The sequence below is a fragment of the Magallana gigas genome, chromosome 5 (genome assembly GCF_963853765.1).
Source record: "Magallana gigas chromosome 5, xbMagGiga1.1, whole genome shotgun sequence".
In the NCBI taxonomy this organism is placed as follows: domain Eukaryota; kingdom Metazoa; phylum Mollusca; class Bivalvia; order Ostreida; family Ostreidae; genus Magallana; species Magallana gigas.
Window position 1 is genome coordinate 13,227,001 of NC_088857.1, and position 24,444 is coordinate 13,251,444.

The window sequence follows — 24,444 nt, forward strand, 5'->3', positions numbered from 1 at the left end:
GACACCTTGACAAATATGTAATGCAGATAACCAATATATGACGACTTAGTTTTAAACATGGAAATAGATAAGAGATGATAATTTGTTAAGCGACCGATACACAGTGCATTCCCTCTTTCTCTTCACTCTTTGACAGTTAGAAAATGAAAAAAAATAAAACATTTTTGTTTTTGATTTTAAATGATCCTAATATCAATCACCATTATATAAATAGTGCCCGTTTGGGAGGGTAACAGTTGAAATTGACACCCCGAGAAAGCCATTGTCAACCGACGCGAAGCGGAGATTGACAATGGTTTTCGAGGGGTGTCAATTTTATTATACTGAATGTCTTAATTTTAGATAAATTTTTACTGATTTTGTATAGAAATGACGTAAATTCTACGGCGAACCGTGCGCGCATAATTTACGCGCATGTAACAATTCGTTGTGTTACCTGTTGCCAAGTGAGTTGCTAACGTTGAGGGTAATAGAACGGATTATCAACTGCGTCTAAACCAATCAGATTTCATTATATAACATGAAAGTATACATGTAATATTCCGCTTTATATGAATAAGGAATCAAAATTTTTATCTTTTTCAATAACTTAAGGATGACGTTTACTCACAATGAAAAAAAATTCCACTGATGATAATGAAAAGCCATCTATTGTATGTTATAGACCTTTGATTGTAGTGTTATTTTTCTCTTTCAAAGAAGTAGGTCATTGACATTTTAACACTTAACACTTAAACACTTTAAAAAATAAAATACAGTTTATGAATGGTAGTGGCACTAAATAGATATAAAGCATTAAAATTTCAGCGACAATTTATAAAAATATTCCAGTCCGAATTTCCTCTATCAGTTTTCAAATTCCTACCCATTTTTGATCCAATTTTACAAAAAATTGAATGATGATAATAAAAAAAACCATTTATAGTATTAAACTACTTATATTGGCCTTAATCTGTTGGTATAAAATTTATATGAGGTCAATGATCAAAATTTTGAGATATGGTGTCTTTTCTTGTTTTTAAGCATTTTTCAATATTTTTGAAATTCGTGCCATACGATTTTTTTTTTACTGAATATGTGAGTTAAAACCAATAGAACATATGCAAAATTATATAGACTAAAATATAAAATTATATTTTAACTTTTAATATTAGAGTACTGCCAAAAATGTTTTAGCGGAAAACAAAATCTGCAAATTTTAGTCCGAATTTCCTCTGTTTGCCTAAAAGTCTATTTTTGTTTGAGCCTAATTTCATAAAAGTGTAGAAATATCGAATGTTATGTCAATAATAATTCATTTCATAAATACTTATTGTGTTAAGTACAAATTTTACTCATGACATTGAACTTTATAACAATCTGAATTTGAGAACTCAAACCCTGAGTAAACAACACCCTTAACGTTCAGTATGAGGTTTTTTCTTTGTTTTCGAAGATTATGAACTTAAATTTATCATCTTCTTTATTAAACTGATGTTATAACCAATAAATTCCTAGTATGGTTTCTGTATTCTGACATTACTATAAATTCCCTACTCTGATATCAGGAGATGCATTTTGATGTCAGAATTTCAAAATATTCTAAATTATTGATACCGAAATTTAATTTTTGCTTATAAAGATATATGTTATAAAAAAAACGTATGATTGTCGACTTAAATAATTAAAATTTCTTTTCTAATAAACTAAAAAATTAAATAACAGTTCAATTGATTAATTTTGTTCTTAAATTTTAGTTTCTGAAATTGTGATCTCAATTAAATGAAAGAATATTCGACGTCAAAAACTATTTCTTGAAAAAGAATTTTTATATCATGATCAAAAATCATTTTTTTTAAAGTAACTGACAAATTGATATGAAAATTCAATGTTTAATGTAGAAATCACAGATGAATTCAAAATTAACTTATTAAAAGTTAATTTTGTTTCGTTGATTAAGTTTTCCCGACTTTAAATAAATTGTATCAACCTTGTTTATCTAGGTATAATAACTAGTTGTTTATGTGTTCGTTTGAAAATTCATAAGTAAGATTAACCAACTCGGGAAGGGTTTAGGAATTTATATAATTTGACCAGTAATATAAGCAAATTTGTGGTCTTATGTGGCAATAGAACTTTAGACTATTATTTAAAAGTTAATTATACGTATAATGTTTACAACATCCAACAATTCCAATTGGTAATCATTGCTTTGAAATGCACACTTAAAAAATTGAACACTCATCTGATAGGTAGAAAGCACATTAAACACACAGCCAGCAAAACAGAAAGAAACAAGACCAATAGAATAAGAAAGGACCATTTTCGTTTTAAAAAAATAGGGTAAAGTGACCAAAACATACTCCCCATGTCACCAGAAAAATAAGGAAAGAAAGCTTAATTTAATTATTTAATTAAAATGTTATTTTCTCCACGAGGGATGTGCACAAAATTCACAAAAATTGAGCAACAGCAAACTCATTAGATTCTAAGGTTCATTCTTCTTTTGCAAAGAGCAACGTTAACCCAATTTTGAAAACAAAAAGTTAATGTATTTTGAACTGGAAAGGACTAAAGATGGATAGGACTTAAAATGCCTCCTAAGAAAAACATCATTATTTTACCTTAATTCTTAGTTTTCTTGGTACGATATACATGTGAAGTGTTTTCACAATTTTCATTTAGATCAAAATACCCACAATTTAGAAATATGGCAACATATTGTTAACCTTTTCCCGCCTTCTTCGCACTTTTAGCACAAACGGCTTGTTTTTCTATCAGAAAATATTCAGCGAATGCTTAAACAAAAAATATTTTCATATACATATAGAAGACTTATAAGTGACTTTCATTGTTCAATATGTCCTTCTTTATTTTCCCTTCCAAAAAAAGAAAGAAAAAAAGAAAGAAAAAAAAAAGAAAAGAAAAATGTCAATTTTGACTGATTTTTATTGATTTATAGAAATAGATCACTTTTGACGTAATTTACTGTCAGTGAGCGCAAATAAACCAAATAGATAAGTAAAAAAATAAAGCCTATACCAACTGTTTTTTTTTATTCATAACGATTTTCAAATGTACCGGAAACACTTTATGAAGATTGAATAATGGGGGCCGACTCATACCATATATATTTCTTTGTTTATTTTTTAGCATTGAAATTTCAATCAGAGACCCTGAACAAAACAGTAAAAAAAATTAAAAATCATTTATTAGATAATAAGATATGTTATGTTGATACTTTATTTGGTTATTTAAACAGTAGCCAGCCAGAAAATGAGGTTCGCCAATAGGACCACTTTGACTTTGATTGTTGTTTCAGGACAAGATTCAATGTACATGGTATACAATATAATAAAAAAGTTTTCCACTAAGTAAAATTATTCTGGCAGAAAATATTAAAACTGTTGAATGTTTTACTGTCTTTAGCATTGTATTACAGAATTATAAGATAAAAAATAAATAAATCTAAAAAAAAAAAACACCTTTGATTGATGACATGATGGACAGGTATTTTGACAACGAGTTTTATAAATATGTTTATTGTTTTACTATTATCAGTATAATATTAAATAGTTCTGAGAATTTATTCTGAATAATTGGACGAAATGAAAATTTAATTCAATATCTTTTTATAACACCTACGTTTAAAGTCTTTGAACAATGGGGGATTCCTAGATCAAATGATGCTTTTTTTCTTCCTTTCCTTTACAAAGAGCACATGCGTTTGTGTATCTTTTATGACTTTTTTGAAAATCCTAAAATATGTAAAAGCTAATGTATGATGGTTTACTCTGTATTGAAACCACTGAAGTTTACTGTCCTGCGAAACAAGAGATTGACGATAATAAATATTTTTCTATTGTGTATCACTTATTTCAAAATATCTAGCCCACTTATCTCTACCCCTTTGTATTACATCTGATTTGTTCAAAATACCATACACATAGGTTTTAATCCTCTTTTGGTACAAACATTTTAATGTCACTAGGTATAATTGGTCTATAAAGAAGCCATTTCCACCAAAATTGTATCTCTTTTTGTAAATTTTTGTTAATTAATTTCCAAACGTTCTTTTCCTTGTGAGCATTAAAAGTATCTTTCCAAAATTTGTTTCTTATGTGCAAATATATAATTCTTAAGTTAGCACATTCATGACATGTACTCATTTGTCTGTGTCGATTGGTTTTTTTAAGTACATAATCCATCTGGAGTTAATTTGATCATTAATAATTTTCTTTATTCGTGTTTTTTTTTCTTCAAAATTTTAATGTAAGTTTCACTCAGTATCATATCATAAGATTCCTGACATGAGAATTACATATCATAATACTTAATATATTTTATGATATATCAAAAGTTTTTTATTTTGATATCATATGATGCATGATTGATTTAAAGAATTTTTCAAATTTTTCATATAAAAAAAAATGCATTTTTACGCCAGGCAATATTCCTGTTAATTAATATAAAAAAATGCCAGTGTTTAATAATTCCTTCTGTAAAGACGGTGATTTACTATAAATATCTCTTTATTAGCCGGCTTTAAACTAAAATAAATTTAAAAAACTCAGAGTTCTTGAGATCAGTTTTCTTTAAGCTTTTAGAATTTCTTCTTTTAAAAAACTGCAGGGATGTCATTTCTTAATTTTAGCAGTCTTAGAATTTAGCATTTGCCTCTCGGATATCAGTGAGCTAGCACCAGTCTGGTATTACATTGATAATTATATAATTATTGTTCTTAATCTGAAAGAGAACTGTTTAGAAAAGTCTCATAAGATGTAACATGGACCAGCTTTCAAAAACCGTTTGCTCTTTTTGCAAAAGTAAAAAAACCCTTGCCCTGAAGGAAGCCTAGGAAGCGTAATTTTCGTATTGACTTAAAAACTGCAATATTAATTTTGTTATATGATTCGGCAACATATTGATACAGACATGTAAGGAATAAGGAATCATTCTTTGAGTATTATGAGGTGATAATTTTGGTCGGGGCGTGATCAAATCCAATAAAGACCGAAGGGCTGAATGATAGATTTGATCACGCCCCGACCGAAATTATCACCTCATAATATTCAAAGAATGATTCCTTATTACTTATATTTATATAATTTTAAGCCATCGTACAATTAAATATTTAAATATGAATAAGCAAGCACCGCTGGCGCCTCAATTTGGCGTCATTTGTATTATGGGTTATATAGTACAAAATCGATATATAGTGTTATCACAGGCAAAGACACTGGAAAATGTAAATATATCAAATTAATGGTTATCAAACGAGGACAATTTTATCCTACGTCAGGTCAAGTCATAACCAAACAAAACGAGATTTCATTGAAAAATTACACCCCAATAATAAGTCCATTTATTTAGTTTTAACGGAAAATTATAGAAAAAATACCACTTGTTTGATTTCTCAAAATTAAAAAAAATTCTGAAACATTTATTTTTTATTTGTTTAAGGGTAACAGTGTCCAATTCAAGGGTCGTTCTTCAATCGTAATTTAATAAAACATCACAATCTATCTGTACAACAGCCACCCGGAAAATGATGAACGTCCTCGATGATCGCTATGGATATGTCCTCTTGCATATTCCACTGTTCTGACGAATACGTGATCGCCGATGTGAACATCGGATACAATTAGTGTGCTGCTGCAATGGTAACCAGATCCAGAGACTACACCCTCTTCAAACGTGGACCCCAGACTGTTTCCATTGAGAGTAATTTCAAGACTGGCCCACGGATTTTCTGGACCATTTATCACACATACAGAGATATGAAAGGCGTAGACACCGGTGACAGGTGCGATGAATATCCCGTCCCCCTTGTTGTACCCATTGGCTCTGTTTATCACCACCGTATCGTAGACAATAGGATGGTGCGGTGATAAGTTAGGAGCACTGCTCTGGGACATATACCCGTAGAATGCCACGGCAGAAACAGGATAAGAATTGGGAGGAACTTAGAATTTTAAAAAAGAAAAGAAGTTATTTCTAGCTTATAAATGTAAAAGATACATTTGAGTGTTGGTAAAATGGGTAATAAAACCCGGGCCTGACAAAAGTAAAAATTGAGACTGAGAATTTTCAATTATCGACCAATCCTGTTTGCCTACCCATTTTACCAACTTTGATATCACCAATCGCCAATAAAATTGTGATAAAATAGAATTATTTAAAGCAAAGTTTACAGATAATATTCTATACATTTCCTAGTATAGTCTGAAAATTTCAATGAGATGAGGAAAAAAAAAGAACAGAAAAATCTGTATTAGCCCTGGCTTTTAATTTGCGCCGAGCCGGTTTGCAAACTCATTTTACCAACACTTAATAAATTTATTGACAAAATTCGTTAACCATCAATCACATAATTCATTTTCGGTTAAAGTACAGAATGAGATAAAAATAGTCTATTTCATGCGATAATGTTTAAATGGGTAGAGAAACGGTATTCGTAAAAATATTTTTAAAAATCGAGGCATAAAGTTTCGATAAAAAAATCATATTTCGCGATTTCCTACTTACCTATTCTAGGACCTGGTTGACTATTTTTTCTTGATAATATTTTCGACCCATCGTCTGACTCCCTAGTCTCTAAGGATGTTTCCTCAGTCCTGTTTGTGTCCTCATCTTGTCTGAAAATTACCTCTTCACACTTACTGACGCGTTCAGCTATGTTGTTTAGTTCGCGTTTCAGAATTTTGTTTTCGCGTTGTGTTTCTGAAATAAGGGACCGAAGATTGGCATTTTCTTCAAGAAGATGAACATTGAATTCCTCTAGCGATGATAACCGTTTGTCGATTTCTTTCTTCCAAACATCAGAATCTAACCCACTTACTGTGGAGATGATCAGAGGTAGTATTAGACAAACCACTACTACCATGTTGGCTATACGTTTACAGATTGACTCTTTGACACAGTTGTAATGCAGATAACCAATATATGACGAATTTGTTTCAAACACATAAATAGATAAGACATGGAATTGTGTTTAGCAGCCGTACACCTAAATGCATTCTCTGTGTCTCCTCATTCCTTGACAAAAATAACCAAAACAGTTTGCTTGTGAGATTAATTTGATTTTTATATTGACCCAACCCTGTTTTATATATGAATAAGGGAATAAAAATTTTAATAATTTCATATTTCGCCGTTCAATGTATCTGGGTTCTACTCTATGTTTCGGGAGAAGAGATTACATGTAATCTTCATGAACTTTTAAGTTCAATCCTCGTTATTTAATTTATGCTATAACTGGTAAAAGAAAATACATAAAGAAAATATTCTGATTTATTGACTCAAATGATTAATTTTTAAAATCATAAAAAAATCCAAACAAAAAAACCCCAATAATAATAAAATGGCAGTTCAATTAATTTTCTTTTCAAACAATATATTTTCTTAAATCAAGTCATACTTTGGTGTCCAATAATTGTTGTTATCTGAATAGAATGATATAAAAAAAATTAACGTAAACATTTTTGGAAAAAAAGAAGAATTTATAAATACGAATATATATATATTTTCAAAATTAATATTTAAAAAAAATTGATATTAATTGTGTGTAAAATTCTTATCAAATGTGAAATAAAATATTATTAAAAAATTGCGATTTGAAGACTTTATTGCAAACATGTGTTCATTTATGTTTAAAAATAGTAATTGTTTAAGTGTTCGTTTGATAGATTAAACCTACATAGGTGTGGTAAGAGAATTGATATAGCTGAACCAGTAATATAAGCACATTTGTGTTGTTAGCTGGAGATAACAGATGGTGAAGGAAAGTTAAACTACTAGTATCACCCAAAAGTTAAGCGAAAAATATTAACACCATCCAACATTGCTTTAAAACATACACTTACAAAATTATGTAACATCTCTTTAGGAGAAAACACATTACTCTAATAGCAAACAAAACAGAAAGATAGGAACAGAACCTAAAAAAAAAAATGTACGAAAAAATATTTGCACTTCAAAAAATAGGGAACGTTGCTCAAATAGACTCTCAAACGTCCAAAAAGAAGGAGCAGAGAACACTGTGTTTTATTCTTCATTAAGAATATTTCTTCAGATGGATACAAAAAATCTGTACCCATGAAACTCGCGTACAAAAGTTAAAACACGACAAATTCTATAGATTCTAGATGAAATCCCCCACCTCTATTTTTTACTTGCAAATATAACTTTTATTAAGCTGAACATGATTTTCTAGTAACCTACTCTTGGACCTGGATTCATGACTCTTTCCAAATTTCTCTTTCTGTCCTCATCCTGTCTGGGAATCGCCTCTTCACACTTCTTGACGCGTTCACTTACATCTTTCAAACGTTCAACTACATCTTTGACCTCTAGTTTAAAAATTTTGTCTTCGCGTTGTGCTTCTGAAATAAAGAACTTGAAGATTCGCATTTTCTTTCTGAAGGTGTATTTCTCTAGCAATAATAATCGTTTCTCGATTTTTTTTCCTCCAAACATCAGCATCTAAACCATTTACAGTGGAAACAATTACATGAATTATTAGAAAGAACACTGATACCATGTTGGATATGCACCTGCAACTTAAAGCGGAATAACACACCTGGAAAAAGTCACTCAAATATAGTAGTTTTTTTTATTATGAAAGATATAATAATAAATAAACTGTACATGTCAAATAAGCGAAAAATTTGCAGTTTTGGGGATAAAAAATGAATATGTAAAAAAATTCAATTAAGTAACTAACAACAAAAGCCCCTGCGAGATTCAAACTCGGGATGTACGGAACACAAGCCCGACACTTTATCCATTCGACTATGAAATAAGTTAAAAACTGCCGTCGATTAAACCCTTAAGGCTTATAAAAAAAAGAAAAGTTGTTTCGATCAGAGGTCAGCCATTTTGTGACGATGTGTTATTCCACCTTAGTATTATTCTCTATTGATGGTCTTGGGATCTAGTACTATTGTAGATCTTGAAAAGCATAGCATTGCAACTGTAGAAATAAGGCGCTTTGGCTTCTATGCCCCTCAAACTAGAGCCAGAATCCTATTGTAATGGTAGTGGTTTAAACGCCTTGTCCAGAAACTTTAAGCATACATGTACATTGATATCAAAACTTCAATTATCTGATATCAAAAACTATTATTACTTACTAGTACTGTTCTGAAATCAGAGAGTTGTTTTCTTATTTCAAAAAAAGGATCACATTCTTGATATCAAATATTATTTTATGATATCAGAAATAATATCCTTTGATGTCAAAGAATTGTTTTATTAATCAAATATTTGATTTCAAATCTGTTGATTGAAATGCTGCAAAAATATTAAGACATTCCATTTATTATGATGAAATGTTGAATTGGTAAAAGCTGATGACGAATCCAGGTTAAGTAGCCATCAATAATAAAGAAAAACCTTGATGTATTTCTACATATTTAATAAGCTCTTGGTATAAATATGTAATCTATCAAAATTAGCAAAAATAAAATTTGTTAAATGTTGTCTAGTCATTCTATAAATTGAATAAAAATATAACATAATTATCACAGATAACAATCAAGGACGGAACAAAAATAAAAAGGTAAAAAGACAAACACAAAATATTTGATACAGCGCAGTCCCCATCATCAAAGCTGTTGGCTTTGACAAAAGCAAACGTAAACTATTATTATAAAACTTATAATGTATTGTTGACAATAAGTCTGGAAGGTTAACTGCTGGTAGGATTTCTGTCATAATTTCTCAAAGAAGTTGTAAATCCGATATACAAAGCAATTCAGTGTAAATACTGTCAACTCATTTGGGTTACACTGTAGATTATTTTATGTGGATCATGTAGCAAAAATGAGTTCATATTCATATTCCATGCTGACATACAAAGGCATAAAAATGTATATTGTTCCTCAGCAGATGTTGTTATATATAATATGGCATTGAGTTTATCACAGAGGAAGTACATCAATACTTGTTACATGTAGGCAGCAATAGTAATAATTTTTAAAAAATGCTAAACATATTAATAAAATAAAAAACATTTCCGCTTTCATTATGCATGATATAATTCACAAATACTGCTTCCTACCCCAAATACGCTTGGTGTCAATAATTGTGAGCCTTGTGCTCAGAATAACTAAATTAGCCATACCAATTTCTCCTACAAGCACTCAATAATACTCAACAAAATTCAAATTTAACAATGGTTTGCAAAACCCCATATCTTTGATTTTTAAGTCTACAATTCAAATACATGAAGAGCCATTGTTCTCTATAATACACAAAAAACTTGTTTTTAAGTTGACATTCCTTTGAGCAATTTCACATCTATATAGTCTTAATATAACAATGCCCCATCAAACATTGTTGATCAGGCTAATTAAACACAATAAAGACATACACATAAACATGCATACTTTGGCAGAAACCTACAACAACCAAAACAAATTATTCAATATTTAAAATGTAACAAACACAATTCTTTGATTATATTCATAAAAAACTATTTATCATTACAACAACAGCTGAAACAAAATTTCAATGCATAAAACTATTTTGATGTTTGAAAAATTATAAATCACTACATTGTTTTCATGTGCTTTATAAACTGTGTTGATTTCAAGCATTTTTCAAAGAAGTAATTATAAGTAACATTTGTCAATCAAAGCAACAAAGAAAGAACACCCCTCCCACCTCCTTTCAAACGTATGATGTGAGAAATAGAACTATACTAAGGGCTCCATAAGTTCTCGCTGGTTTTAATTTTTTCATGATATGTTAAAAATTTCAACAAAAACTTCCATAAAAGCCAATCTCGCTTGATGTTTCGATGATCCCAAGCTGTATCAAATCTTTGCTCTGTAAAAGATGTGCTCATCGATTGGTCACAGATAAAAGTAGACGGAGCTTAACAAACTAAGAAGGAGGCTACCATGTTGAGAAGAGAGGTGGGCGGGGCATGGGGGGCATGAAGTCCTCGTTGTGTTGGGAACGGATCTGGTCCAGGCCCGTCTGAAACTTGACATGTGGTGACATGAAATGGTTCGGGGGACAGGAAGTCTTACCTACATCCTAAAATAAAAAAAAAAACAAGACATTATCAGAAAATTAATACTTTCAGCAACTTTTAAAATTATATCTGTTGTTTTTTTTTTTTAATCTTTTTTTATTTGTCAAAATGCATTATAAAATATTACACATTCAAGAAAAATTATTTTAAAATCAAAAATTTTTAATACAGTAAAAAGTTTCATTTATGCAAATATTATGGCAATTTGTTAGATTATCATAATATTCAATACAAATCAGCTGTGCTAGTTTGTTAAACTTATTTGTCACACCTTATTAATTAGCTTATTTAATAATCACAACTGTTTGAAATTCAGTCTACCATATAACTAAATTAACAATCAGATTAATGTTCAAAACACATGTTTTAGTCACCATTTCTATTTTTATACTATGAGTAGTATCTGTTTATCTATTAACATGAACTGTTAACACAAAATTAAGTCTTAAAAATATTTTCTGATAAAACCATTCTTTTTTGGTTACAATAGTTTGCAATTCTCATTACATCAAAATAACCAAACCATGTAAAATTAATTCAAAACTCGATCAAGAAAACAATTTTTCTCATTTATGAGCAATTAAAAAAATTAAAGAATTCAACTACAGTCTGCAGCATCTCAGCAAGAAATACATATAACAAACAGCATTTAACGACTATACTTCAGACTTGAGGAAGGGAAGCATATGAAGACCACACACCTCTAGGTAGAGAAGCGTACGAGTGAGGCAGGCCGACTGTTACTATACTCCTGCTGCAGAGGGGAGGAGAAGGGGGAGGCTGGGCCCACACGTATTGTACCGGCCTACAAACAAACAACCACGCTCTAGCTAGACCTGCATCCCTCACACCTACCAAAATCCTTGATCCATTCCCCCAAAGGCAAGCTATCAACCTACACACAAGGGGTAAAAGGGAGCAACTTTCCATCATTCAAACCCTTTTTGTGATTTGATGGAAAGTATCTGGGATCTAACCAATCCTGCCTGATTTTTAATTTTATGACTACTGGGTACCCTTCCTCTTATAGACTTTTAAAAAAGTTTAGGAAAATTTTATGCAGTAGAATTTTGAGTAGGAAGGGGGATTCTATTTAGTTTCAACAAGGCAGGTCAATAGTTAAACATGGAAAGGGGAAGGATGGTGAAAGAAAACTGTCAAACAAAAGTCCCTACAACATCTACACAGTGTTCAACTTCGTAGACTGATGTTAATAACTGGATTTTGTTAGACAGAGGGATGCAAGTCAAGAGAAGCACACATTGATTAATCATTTCAAAAAACCTTTTCCTGTTGCCATGGCAACAATGAAAAGACTTTCTGTATACATTTTCAATTGTACATAAAAACATGTTTACATCTCAGATGCATGGGAAATTATTGTAAAACAAACATGAGTGGATTACAGGATACACAAACATTACAAAGGAATGCTGACATGTTAATATCTGCATGGCTCTGCTGGTTAATTAATCTTAGTTAATTAACACTTTTGTACACCAAGTCTTGCACAAATCTTTTCAACATTCATGGCTGCGAGTACATTTCACCATTCCTGTCACCCAAAGCACAGTTACAGTATTACACTAGTTTACAAAGACTTGATGTGGAAATGAGTAAGTTGCAAAAATCTGGACCAAAATGTCTCAAATCTTGATTTCAAATGAGCAAGCTAGCAGATAACATTAGAACTCATCCATATAAATATTTACAATGAATAAAGGAATATTTACAATGAGTATGTAAACTTTCAGTTTCATATGTATTGAAACTTAGTCGAGAGCTTGCTCATTTGTTGAGATTTGAACACAATGACCTGAGGTGAGTGAACAAATTACATGTTCAGTGTTCAGGAGCTGATGCCAGGAGGTAGTTCAGGAAACTAGAGTTCTGAAAATAAAATATTAGAGAACTAGTTCAGAGCACCAGTCAACACACCACCACCATGTGTCATTTTGTTAACCTCCTGTGCTGCAGGATGCAAATAGTGTATACATGTATATAAGGACATAGTTCTCTCTTGTTTGAAGTAGGTGTAGTGCGTCTCCTGAGAAATTCATCATAAATCTTCTCCAATATTTATCAAAGCCCTTACATTTATAGTTGAGAAGGTAATACATATTTTGATGTATAACAATATATTGCAGTAATTTTTATTGTTAATTTTATTTAGTCAATGATAAAACACTCAAGCAGACTTAAATATATGTACTGTACATAGTATATGCAGCAATTATAGCTATACTTATAATTATATATACAACTATCAAGCAAAACATCTGGTTAAAAATCAGTAGTTATAAATGATGACCATATGAACTATTATATGCAGAAAAGTATTAACATCAAATGCAATAGATCATGTACATGAAAAAAGCTTTCAATTAAACCATTTTACACACTATACAATTAGTACACAAGTCAAGAAGCCAGCATGCAGCCACAACATGCCTATGTTAACCATTTCATGCATGACTGTATGGATTGCATGTTAACTTTATCAATTATTTCAGAGCTAATGACAAATTTTACTACATGCAGGTTTCATGCAGTGTCAATGTAATTAGTTCATCTTAGGAAGCACTGCAAATTCTAGCAACTGAGTCTTTTAACTTTTTAAATATATACCCTGGATTTAAATAATGATTTATTTTTTTTAATTGTGTTGATTATATCATTTAAAATTTATCATTTAAGTACAATTGTTCTTTTATTCAATTTTTATTTAAAGCAGTTTACCTTCATCAGAGGACTGAAAATGAAAAGCAACAACGACCATGCTCTGAGTTTTAAACATGTTTCCATGGAAACAGATCATGCATATTCATTACATGGTGTTACACCTATAATATTAATTAACAACAGACATGCATCCTTCAGGTGAATTATTACCAAGTTTTATTCTTCAAACTTTTTTTCTCAGGATTGCTTGACCCCGATGTCTATGAATTTATAAAAAAAAAAATAATAAAAATAATTGTCATTTTTACCTTAATTAGAAAAAATTAAAACTCTGGTCATCAGTCTCATAAAATTACATGTTAAACACAAATCTCGTCTAGTGTAAATTTGGATTCATATAAATGAAAGGGCCTTCAACTGACCCTTTTAATGTGTGACCCTTTTCCACACAAAATCAAATCTAAGAGCAGTTAATATCTTATAGTTTTGAATAAAAAATAATGTTGTCTTCAGACTCCCTAATGACAATATATGTTAGAGGGTGAAAAAAGGGGTATCAAAAGACCCAGATAATACATATAAACTCAGTTAGCATCAGCTCCAACGTCTTGATAATTAGTCAGTTATATATCACTCCCAAGAAGATGCCATTAGTCAACATACATTGTTATAGAAAATCCAGTTTCTCAAATAGCTTCAAAAACACCAAAGAATAAATATGGAGATGGGAAATGTGTATGATGGAATTTCTGTAATTCATTCCATCTCTTCCTTGGCAGTAAATGAGCTTTACAGTGCATTATTTTCTCATTTTTGAAATATGATATTTAATAACAGTAACTTACAGCTTTGTTAACGATACAGCCATTCCCTCGTATATTTGTGGGGGTGTAGCGTTTTAATGGAGCACTACCCATCTTCTGAGCTGACCCTGCATAAGGCTGACCTGAATAAAAAAAAAAAAATTGAAACAAAGTCAAGATTTTTCAACATTTCAGAGTCTTAAGGATATTCACTGAAACCAAAAATGTTCTCTGTGAAATCATGATTTATTGTCAGTTATAAAACTAGGTAAGGTAAAGCTTTCATTGTTTGATCTATGCTCAAAGCCATAGCTAGGGTTTTTAATAAAGGATTATGATGACTTAGAAAAGATTTAAAAGTTACAACTAGATTTGCATGGCATAATGTTTCAACCCTGTGCCACCAGAACTGTTTTATTCTACTATTACATAATTGAATGTCTCTCCTTCAGAAATACAATACTAACTGGTTATAATTTTCCTTCTCTTGACCACATTAAGTACATTTAGCATTTATCATCAAAAGCATTATCATAACTCTCTGTCCCATTGAAAAATATGATATACATTTAACACTACTGTCCCATTGATAAATTAATACATTTGTATAACACTAATTTCCCATTTACTAGTTAACCTTGTTTAGTTTACCTATTGGCATTTGTAGACATTTATTTAACCATATAATACTGACAAGTTCTCCTACAGTCAATTTCACTACATATATACTTTTCTGAAACAAATTCTGTTGACTACTTTATTTTTTACTTTTTAAACTACCTAGTATGTATTTTTTACAATGATTGATGAACGTGTTCCAACAACTTGTAATAAATTTTCTTCTACTGTTGACTGTTATTGCCTACTACTATCTATTGACTTACCATTGACTGGGTCTGGTCTGGTTGTCTGTGACTGTCTATCATCTATTGACTTACCATTGACTGGGTCTGGTTTGGTTGTCTGTGACTGTCTATCATCTATTGACTTACCATTGACTGGGTCTGGTCTGGTTGTCTGTGACTGTCTATCATCTATTGACTTACCATTGACTGGGTCTGCTCTGGTTGTCTGTGACTGTCTATCATCTATTGACTTACCATTGACTGGGTCTGGTCTGGTTGTCTGTGACTGTCTATCATCTATTGACTTACCATTGACTGGGTCTGGTCTGGTTGTCTGTGACCGTGACTGTCTATTGACACTGCTGTTGTCATTCCCGTACGTGTAGGGGCGGGGCTGGCTGGTGGCGGGGTGGATCTCTTTCCCTGGGGAGGTGCCATGGGGGTGTTTCTGTGGGGTCAGCACATTTGGCTGCTGTTTCTCCCTGTAATGAAAAATGTTGAGTTTGATTTGCAAAAATTTACTATTTTTAATTATGTAATTTTTAAAAAACTTATATAAAAATTTATAGTTTGTTTTAAATCTTGATGTCATTCAAAACATTCAACAAATGCATAACAATTATCCAGCCAAAACAAAGATGAAAACATTCATTTAAGCTGTATTTACTATGCAATTCTCAGTGATTTTTCAAATCTTCAAAACACAGTGTAATTGGTACATATAAAATACATGTACCAAAGTTGAATAGCCTACCTTTTGAGGTACACAGAGTCTGGCTTGGGTTCATTGATGTTGACAGTCATTTCTGTTAAACTATCTGTCTCAATGTTTGGATCATCTTGAAGAGGATCATCTACAAAGATACATGTATTTCAGTGTGTTGAATATAGATTTACAGATAAATATATCTACATGTACAGCAAAACTTCACTTTTATAACTGTACATGTTATTGGAGATTTTTGAAGATTTATTACAGATTTGCTATAACACAAATTGAATTCTTAGGGCCCTTGAAATTCACTATAACTAAGGTTTTGCGGTATATGTTGATAAGTCTTGTTCTTAGTTGGCTTGATAATTAAGAAGGCTGGATGGTCACCCAATTATCCATTAGATCTTTCTTAAAATTTTGGATATGATATCTTTGGTCATAAACTATCAATTATTAAAGAAAAAATTCCAAATGTTTTAGCTGTAAAATTGGACTGTTTTCTATATCTTTATTTAGAGATCTCCTTCTGAAGGAGATTAAAATAGTTTAAAAATGGCGACAACCGTCAAGCCCACTTAAATGACAATTAGAAGTATAGAAATTAATGTTCATAAACAATGCTACTATAATCTTAACAGACTGAAAAAACGATAGTGACAAATGTCTTTCTCCTCTGAGATTGCCGTGATAAGACATTAAGATTTCCTCTTCCTTACCTGCGACCACCTGTTGAGAAGCAGGAGATGGCTCCTCAAAAGCATTCTTTGTAAACCTGTGAGCAGCTGTGGTCCAAGCTATTGCCTGAAACAGTCAGACAAGACATTGTTAGGAAACTCTCATGTAAAAAGCAAGACAAATTTATTTCTATTAGACCTTTAAATTGTTTGCTTTTATCATCATGATAGAACTTGAAACATTAAGTGGAATATATGCAACTTTCTTCATAAGAGATAAATCATGTGGACTTTAATGGCATTGATTGAAGTGAAAGGAAGGGGATTTCTTTCTTTTTTATAAATCGGATTTGACAACATTCCAATATAAATCTTGAAAATGTGTGGAAACTGTTACAGGATCTATCACGTATACTTTGTTATGGCTACATATATATCACTTGTTTGGTCACTTTAATCTTAAAACTGCATACACCGATGCTTGAAACAGAGGAATGATTTTTCTTGAGAATCTCAGAAAAATCTCAATACCATGCATAAACTGAGAACATGCAGACTTGAGGTAGAATTTTTATCAAGTGATATATTTAAGCTTCCAAATTATGTTGGTTATATAAATTAACAAAAAAGTATGAAAAATTATATATTTTGGCACAAGTACATGTATTTTCTCAGTTTAGGGTTTTGGTACTGGAAGTTTTAACTTTTGGTTCTAAGGTTTATAAAGTACCTGTCCATTAGGTTTACACAGAATAGTAGTGCATTCAGGCCCTGTCCCCCATTTCTGTTGCTCCTTCCACACATAGTCTGATGGGGGTTGGTGTAAAATGGGGTCGTTGGACCCTGCCCACACGGTGAGGGTGCTGTTTGCTGGGAATTTCGTCCTGGGTGGGAATCTATACACTGCCACAGGGTGTCCACCGACATTCTGTTGAATCATGTGACCTCCGAACTCTGCCTCCTAGCACGAAAAAAGGTTTAAACATTTTCATTTAACTATTTTCAATATAGTTCTCTCTCCCTTGATATTAATCATATACCTTGATTTCATCTCAAATTATGTTTTAAGCCTTTATCAACAAATCATTAGTGAATTTAAAACATGAATTTAAATGCCTACTGGGGCCTAAACTGTCTTAACGCAAATTTTGAAATTTCAGGTGGCAAATTCTTGGGTACTTTTGTAATTTAAATATATGTTTAAGAAGATTATATAAACAGTGATTTCAGGGCTATTCAATACATGGTAATTAATGATTCATCAGAATGCATTTAATTTGTATCAAAATCCATTCATTTCATGCAGCTCAAATAATAAAACAAGCACTGGTTTGCAGATTCAAGTATATTTTCTATAAATCACTTTTGATAATCAAACCATTATATGATTTACATGCTTTGTATATATTCAGTGACCCCGTGAACCATATTCCACTGGTCTAAGTGGCCTGTTTAAAGAGCTCACTGCTGCATGTAAAAGCCAGAACATGCACGAACCATTGGTTCACCATTGCATTGAGTGGCTTCTAGATCCCACTTGACAGGGGGTCAGATCTTGCCAAGAGATTGATAGTCCCAGCACAAGCCTGGCCCTTGTCTATGTGTCAATAATTTATAATGAAGTTCGTTTGAATATTTTTGGCAAATTTTGAAGGCTTGCAGATAAAGTTTAAATCCCCAATAACATAATTAAGGTGCATTTGAATTGATTATGGTATAAAATCATTTGGTAGTTAACAGCTGTCACATGCAAGCTGATACGAAACTTTCCCAAAAAAACATAAAACTTTCCTTCTGAAGGGACTTAAAGCTGGTGTGTTTTCTTTATCAACACTAAACATCAGTTCTGATAAATAATTGCTTGATTTACAACTCAGCAAAATATTAAAGCAATTAGGGTCATACATGTATTTTTCATACAATATACTAACTACCGGTATTTCATAATTTCAATCATAACTCTTTCATACAATCATCGCTTAATTAACAAATAATTATGTTAATTAACTGTAATAATTTACCTGCTTTCCGTCGTTCACTAATCTCACATATTTCCCTTCTTGATTGACTTCTAGAATTTTAATATCTCCCACAGCACTGTCAAAAGAATTAGAAGACTCCATGGTCAACGAATCAAAAATCAGAGCTGGCAGGTTTCTTCAAAAAGTCTTGCACAAACAAAAGTCTTTTTTTTTTTTTTTCTTGTTTAAAATCTTGTCCACCATCAATATTTAAAGAACAGCTAGGAAAATATTAACATATCACACGAATAGATCCCATGCAAAAATTAACTGCCCCCGTTTACAAAAAAAGCAATGAGGGACTTATTGGATTACAATGGTTACCAAGAGTAGCTAGTATTGATCCCGCAGTCGCGAGTCTACGGTGGATTTACTGAACAAGACAATGCTTTAATCAACAGAGACGGCCTTTAAATGTTCAGATCAAGCCAGGGTACACGTCTATGGTAGTATTTACCCATGGTCGCTTATCAAATTTCCCCCCACCACACTAGTTCTTCGTTGGACAGACTGGCAAATAATGTTTGCAGACAACTTTAATAGAAAGTTTTAAATTGATTTCCCGTGTTTAAAGCACTCAACTGTGTTGTCTAAAACTGTTAATTTCAAAAGCAATCATCGCAACTTTGTTAATTATTGAAAGTTAAATATGTGGAACAAATCATTAAGTAAACAGAAAATAATTTGCTAATTTCTACTTAATGGTAATTTTAAATTTAATATAACAATTATAGCAAATAGACAAATGCATATTAGCAACAACAAACTCTTGGACTTTTTGTGTGGATGTTTTAAGCTACACAACATACTACAGATTGAGGCAGACAATAAGCTAAAAACATTTTTAAAGTTGCTAATCTTCTATTGTAATTTAGTTTCAAAGCAAAATCAAAATTCTTTGAACTGTAATATTCATTGTATTCCACATCCTTAGTCAATACTCATTAATTAAACAAGACTATAGTACTAGAAAAAAATAATCAACTAAAAATAGAAGACAAGTTTAAACTTTTCAAAATTTGCTTTTTCTTGAAAGTGTTTGATTAATTAGATCAATTAGACTTAATTTCACAATACAAATGTACATACATTTATTATGTCCACTCTGACTCTACTCTCATATTAGTAACTAAATATTGACACATTATATAATACATATTCCCTCAAACACATGTAGTTTGATTACTAGCTTGCTCAAGTCTTTTTTTTTTGGTAAAGACATCTCATTACAAAACAAATTTGTTGATACAATTAACACTCAAGTATATTCCATTTCAATGATAGGTTAGTAAAAATCTACACAAATACTGAATACTACAGGTTTAAGGGTTGAAACTAGTAAAGGGTATTACCTATAACAATATAAGGAGATATTTAAGGGCAAATCAAGGATAAATATATCCAGGTTGTGAGGGGTGGGGGAGCTACATCTAGGACAATTAATTGAGTTGTTTTTGGACAAAACTACAATTTTATGTTAAAGCTGGATAATTTCACTGAGATAAAACAAACAAACAAGTTTATCTAGGTATAGACAGTGCTGTGTTTCCATCCACAACTCTCCATTATGTGACAGTTAATTCTAGACTGACCGTTACACACTGTATGCCACTACTCGCTATGTACCTGTGGATGTAGGCGCTACTTGCTCTGGTGCGCTTCACCATCGGCCGCCTGAGAAATTTTAGTTTCAGTATTATAAATACCAAAAATGCATGAGAAATTTTATTATTGGTATAATAAATACCAAAATTATGCGAGAAATTTTAGGATCAGTATAATATACTCCAAAAATATCTGAGAAATTTTTATTTCAGTATTGAATATACCGTAGGAGTAAATACCTTCCTACTCATTAACAATATAGCCTGTCTTTTTTGCAGGTACATGAATATTCAAAACCCTCCTTGTTCATTGAACAGTCTGATTTGCCAGCATGATGATCTAAACAATCTTAACCTTATTTGACGGTACCGTATCTAATGTGAAAAAATCTAGGACCAGGGATGTCACGTACTGCTCACAAATCGATATAAAATGTACAGAGAATTGGTGCATAGAATTGATACCAAGATCTAAATATTGCAAAAATTATCTAAGACCAAAAACTAATGATACGTTTCTCAGAAACTGCCAGAAACTGCCACATTGTATCAAATGCTACTATATTGGTCAATTTTATTGCCATTTTAAAAAAACAACAACTCAATTTTAGGAAAAAATAAAACCAAATTGAGTTATTCCCCTTTAATACCCGCAAATCACATTATATTGATTATTTTGGCCTGAGAAACTAAAGATTAATTTTTTTCAGCATTAAGATACAGATATTTGCAGATTATAAAAGTCAAAGGGAGACTGAAAGCTCAGAATTAAAACCTTCACCAGAGATATGCTGCCAATCAAAGCTAAAAAGTACAAATTGCAAAGCCTTGTAAAAGCAAATCAACATACCCTACATGTACATTTCGATTTTTTTCAAAATTGTTTTGATTTAAAGATAGTCCAAGATAGTAAGGTTTCAATCAGTACCAGCTGCATATTAATTCATTTTCCCACATAATATTGTTCTTTAACAGTCGTTCTTGATTTAGATTAAACAGTAATGCTAATATATCCATGAACATGCCACCCCTGTTCTTATTATACAAAGATATTCCCTTCCCCTATCCCCTAATAACACCTAACAATTCAATGAACAGACCAGAATTATGCCACAAAAATTGAAAAAGTCTCAAGACTACCTGGCATGGACACAACATTGGTCAAATAACAAGCTGCGAAGGTGCAGGAACAATGCATATAATAATAGCTTAAGCACTAGGAAGGGAAGACAAGGGGAAAAGGTTTATATATAAAGGTTTCAAGAGCAAGCAGAAGGCAAGAGTTGTACCTAAACACCAGGGCATCCCTGGGCAGTAAGTGTCGCGGGTACTCAGGGCTCTCTGAGCGACTGCAAAAGGCCACACTTACCGGTAAGTATTTCATTTATTCACTCAGTACAATCAAATTTTGAAAATAACAAGCAATAGTACATAGTTTGAAGCCAAAATATTGTTAATTACAAATTATTGTATAAATCAGAGTCAGCATCAGTATACAGGAGGAGGAATAAAAGCAAACAAAAAATTCAAAAGGAAATATTTTCTACATTTATTACATTATTGTACATGTTTACTGTTTCAGCAATACGATGATTTTGTGAATGTGTACAGTATGATTATCTTGATCATACAACCTGCTATAAATAATAACATTTTTCACTATCACCATGCAGTTGAAACAGAAACAACTTACATAAAAACATCATTCATTGCAGATTCTAATACCGGTACTTATAAATAATGCTCGTAAGCTACAGATAACCACATTGAGGTCAAGGTCATTACCTGGAGGTGGCGGTGTTGTAGTCATGGTACACTGAGCTCTGGTACTTGTCCATGCTGGACTTGCTCCTCTGCTGTTTCTGCGGGGGAGGGCTGGGCGGGGCCGTGTACAGGGTCTCCCGGGTCAGGTCACGGAACATCTCGTCAAAGTAGTCCTGACCTTGACCCATGCTGGTCGGGATCAGGGGGACGTTCTGACCTCTGACCTTGGATCCAACTATCAACAAGAGCAAGTTATCAGTGGGCACACTCAAACAGAATGAGAAGGATGCAAAATAAAGTAGAAACTGTAAACAGAAGTAGACGTAATTGAGGGTCAAACAGATTGAGTATTACACAAGATAAAGTACATGTACAAACTGTCAACTGAAAACAATGCAGTGCTGAGTAAGTACAAAGTCAACTGCAAAGTTATGTCTGTCTCATATTGTTACACACTGGGTTATAAAACAGAGAGGTGGCTAAGCAATAGCAACAGAAATCAAACGAACCAGCTATGTAGAGTTTTGATTTGTCTGTCAACTTGTGTTTTAAATCTTATTCTTTCTTAAAACACAAGTGTAGGTGCTTGAGACACACAGCAGCCATGTGCAGATACCTTTATACTGCGGAGGGGAGGGGCAAGGGCTGTCAGTACTGTCACTCACAGTGACATCAGAGATACGCCTACATATAGGCGACGAGTAATATTTATCACTTTTCGGCCTCTCTGGGGTTCTATATACATTCCTAGGGGAATCCTTTGATACGCAATCATTGGAAGGGGACTGACATTTAGCACTTTGAGGCCTCCTACGCTGAATTTTGATTGGTTCCCCTGTAATGTAAGCACAATCATGGAAAACCTCCTGCTGATGGTTCAGAATATGAATCAGAGAAAGAATGTTTGACGAAAACAATTATTACGGAACTTGATGCATTCTTTGTGTAATTGCATGACACACCTTCACGATACACTTCATCAACTATAAATAACTATCTAAATTGTGCATAAGGATTACCCACATAAATAATCCAGATAGCTTAAGTGTGAGGAAGGATGATACACTGTACTACAAACTAAGATACATGCACCATGCATGCAGTCTCTCTCTCCTCATGCTTAACTGAACTAGGCTAGAATATATAAATGCATCGTGCATTTATGCTTTCAAAACAATGTTTTGTCTATATACAAATATCTTAATTTTTAAAAGCGCAACATCCACATGGGCAAATTAAATTTCATCCCTTGAGGTGATCTCCATTAGTAATTTTGATCATCTACAAGGAAGGACAAAACTAAGAAGCTAACTTGTAGATGGTCAAAATCTATGTGAACTTTGTTATGCTAAGGGATCTTCCTTGGGTTTTTCCTAGACTTCTAAGTTTTGTCATGTATTTAAACAGCCAATACTCTTCTAATAAACCTGTCCCCTAATCATTTTTACGGTTTAATATTATGATTGCTATTCTACAAACTCATGCATTATTGAGACCCTACATCTAACCAGCTTAGGATAACATAACAAGTCTTGCCATTCATGGTTACTTCTTTGGCTAAAAATCATATGATTCAAGCTTAGTGCCAAGTACCTTTCCTGCCCTTAAATGAAGATTCTGGAAATCTTGCTGTTATGACTAATATGGGCAACTTATTTTTCTTTTTGTGGCTGAATTTATCAAATTTGTTCTCCAACTCTGCAGGCAGAGAAAATATAACAATTCTGGAATTCAAGTTTTCATTTTGTACTAGTTTTACTTCTTCAAAGTGTAAAATAAATTTTAAATACCTTTTTTATGCTCATAATTCAAGATTCTTTAATGGATGAAAGAAATCATAGTCAGGGTGTACATAACTACAAAAGATATGAAATTATGATTGGGGCGTAGATTACCTGGGGCAGACTTGGCCCTCATCACTGGCCCCACAGGGCGAGGTGTGGTGGGTGGGGAGGGCTCAATCTGGAGTTTGTTGACACTGGGAGTGGTCTGGTACGTGTATCTGGTGCCCCCTCCGAAGTATTCCAATCCAACACCCGCAGGATCCAAGTCCTCTGTCAGGAAGGGCTCGTACTGAGGGACGTACTCATTGGTCATGTTCGGAGCAGTCATCGGGGCGTAGGAAGGCGACATTGGTGGGGCTGAGGGCTGAGCATAGGACATTGGCTGGAAACTTTGAGGTGGTACATTGGTGGTTACCAGTTCAGCGGTAGAGATGGGTGGTTGATCTGCTTGAGTGGTTAGGGTATAGTTCGTTGTGTAATTCACATCCTCTGATGGAACTTGTAATCTGTTTAAAAAATCAAAATAATT

At 32.4% G+C, this 24,444-nt stretch overlaps 1 protein-coding gene across 10 annotated transcripts in view; it reads right to left on the minus strand.

Moving 5' to 3' along the window:
- Nucleotides 1–9,382: 9,382 nt before the first annotated feature.
- LOC105338349 (uncharacterized) overlaps nucleotides 9,383–24,444 on the minus strand; it is a 29,825-nt gene continuing 14,763 nt past the window's right edge. For 3 of the 10 annotated variants that reach the window (XM_066083977.1, XM_066083974.1, XM_066083976.1), the window contains 14 exons: nucleotides 24,027–24,421; nucleotides 22,748–22,966; nucleotides 22,153–22,366; nucleotides 21,657–21,716; nucleotides 20,390–20,437; nucleotides 18,764–18,839; nucleotides 17,473–17,703; nucleotides 16,785–16,869; nucleotides 16,108–16,207; nucleotides 15,663–15,835; nucleotides 14,551–14,651; nucleotides 13,916–13,965; nucleotides 11,725–11,828; nucleotides 9,383–11,025 (listed from right to left, as the gene is read on the minus strand). In XM_066083977.1, coding sequence (XP_065940049.1) covers nucleotides 11,015–11,025; nucleotides 11,725–11,828; nucleotides 13,916–13,965; nucleotides 14,551–14,651; nucleotides 15,663–15,835; nucleotides 16,108–16,207; nucleotides 16,785–16,869; nucleotides 17,473–17,703; nucleotides 18,764–18,839; nucleotides 20,390–20,437; nucleotides 21,657–21,716; nucleotides 22,153–22,366; nucleotides 22,748–22,966; nucleotides 24,027–24,421 — 1,867 coding nt within the window. In that variant the 3' untranslated portion in view covers nucleotides 9,383–11,014. Of the gene's footprint in view, nucleotides 11,026–11,724; nucleotides 11,829–12,861; nucleotides 12,914–13,915; nucleotides 13,966–14,550; nucleotides 14,652–15,662; nucleotides 15,836–16,107; nucleotides 16,208–16,784; nucleotides 16,870–17,472; nucleotides 17,704–18,763; nucleotides 18,840–20,389; nucleotides 20,438–21,656; nucleotides 21,717–22,152; nucleotides 22,367–22,747; nucleotides 22,967–24,026; nucleotides 24,422–24,444 lie in introns of all 10 variants that reach the window. The other 7 variants (XM_066083979.1, XM_066083978.1, XM_066083980.1 and 4 more) reach the window with 7 other exon arrangements.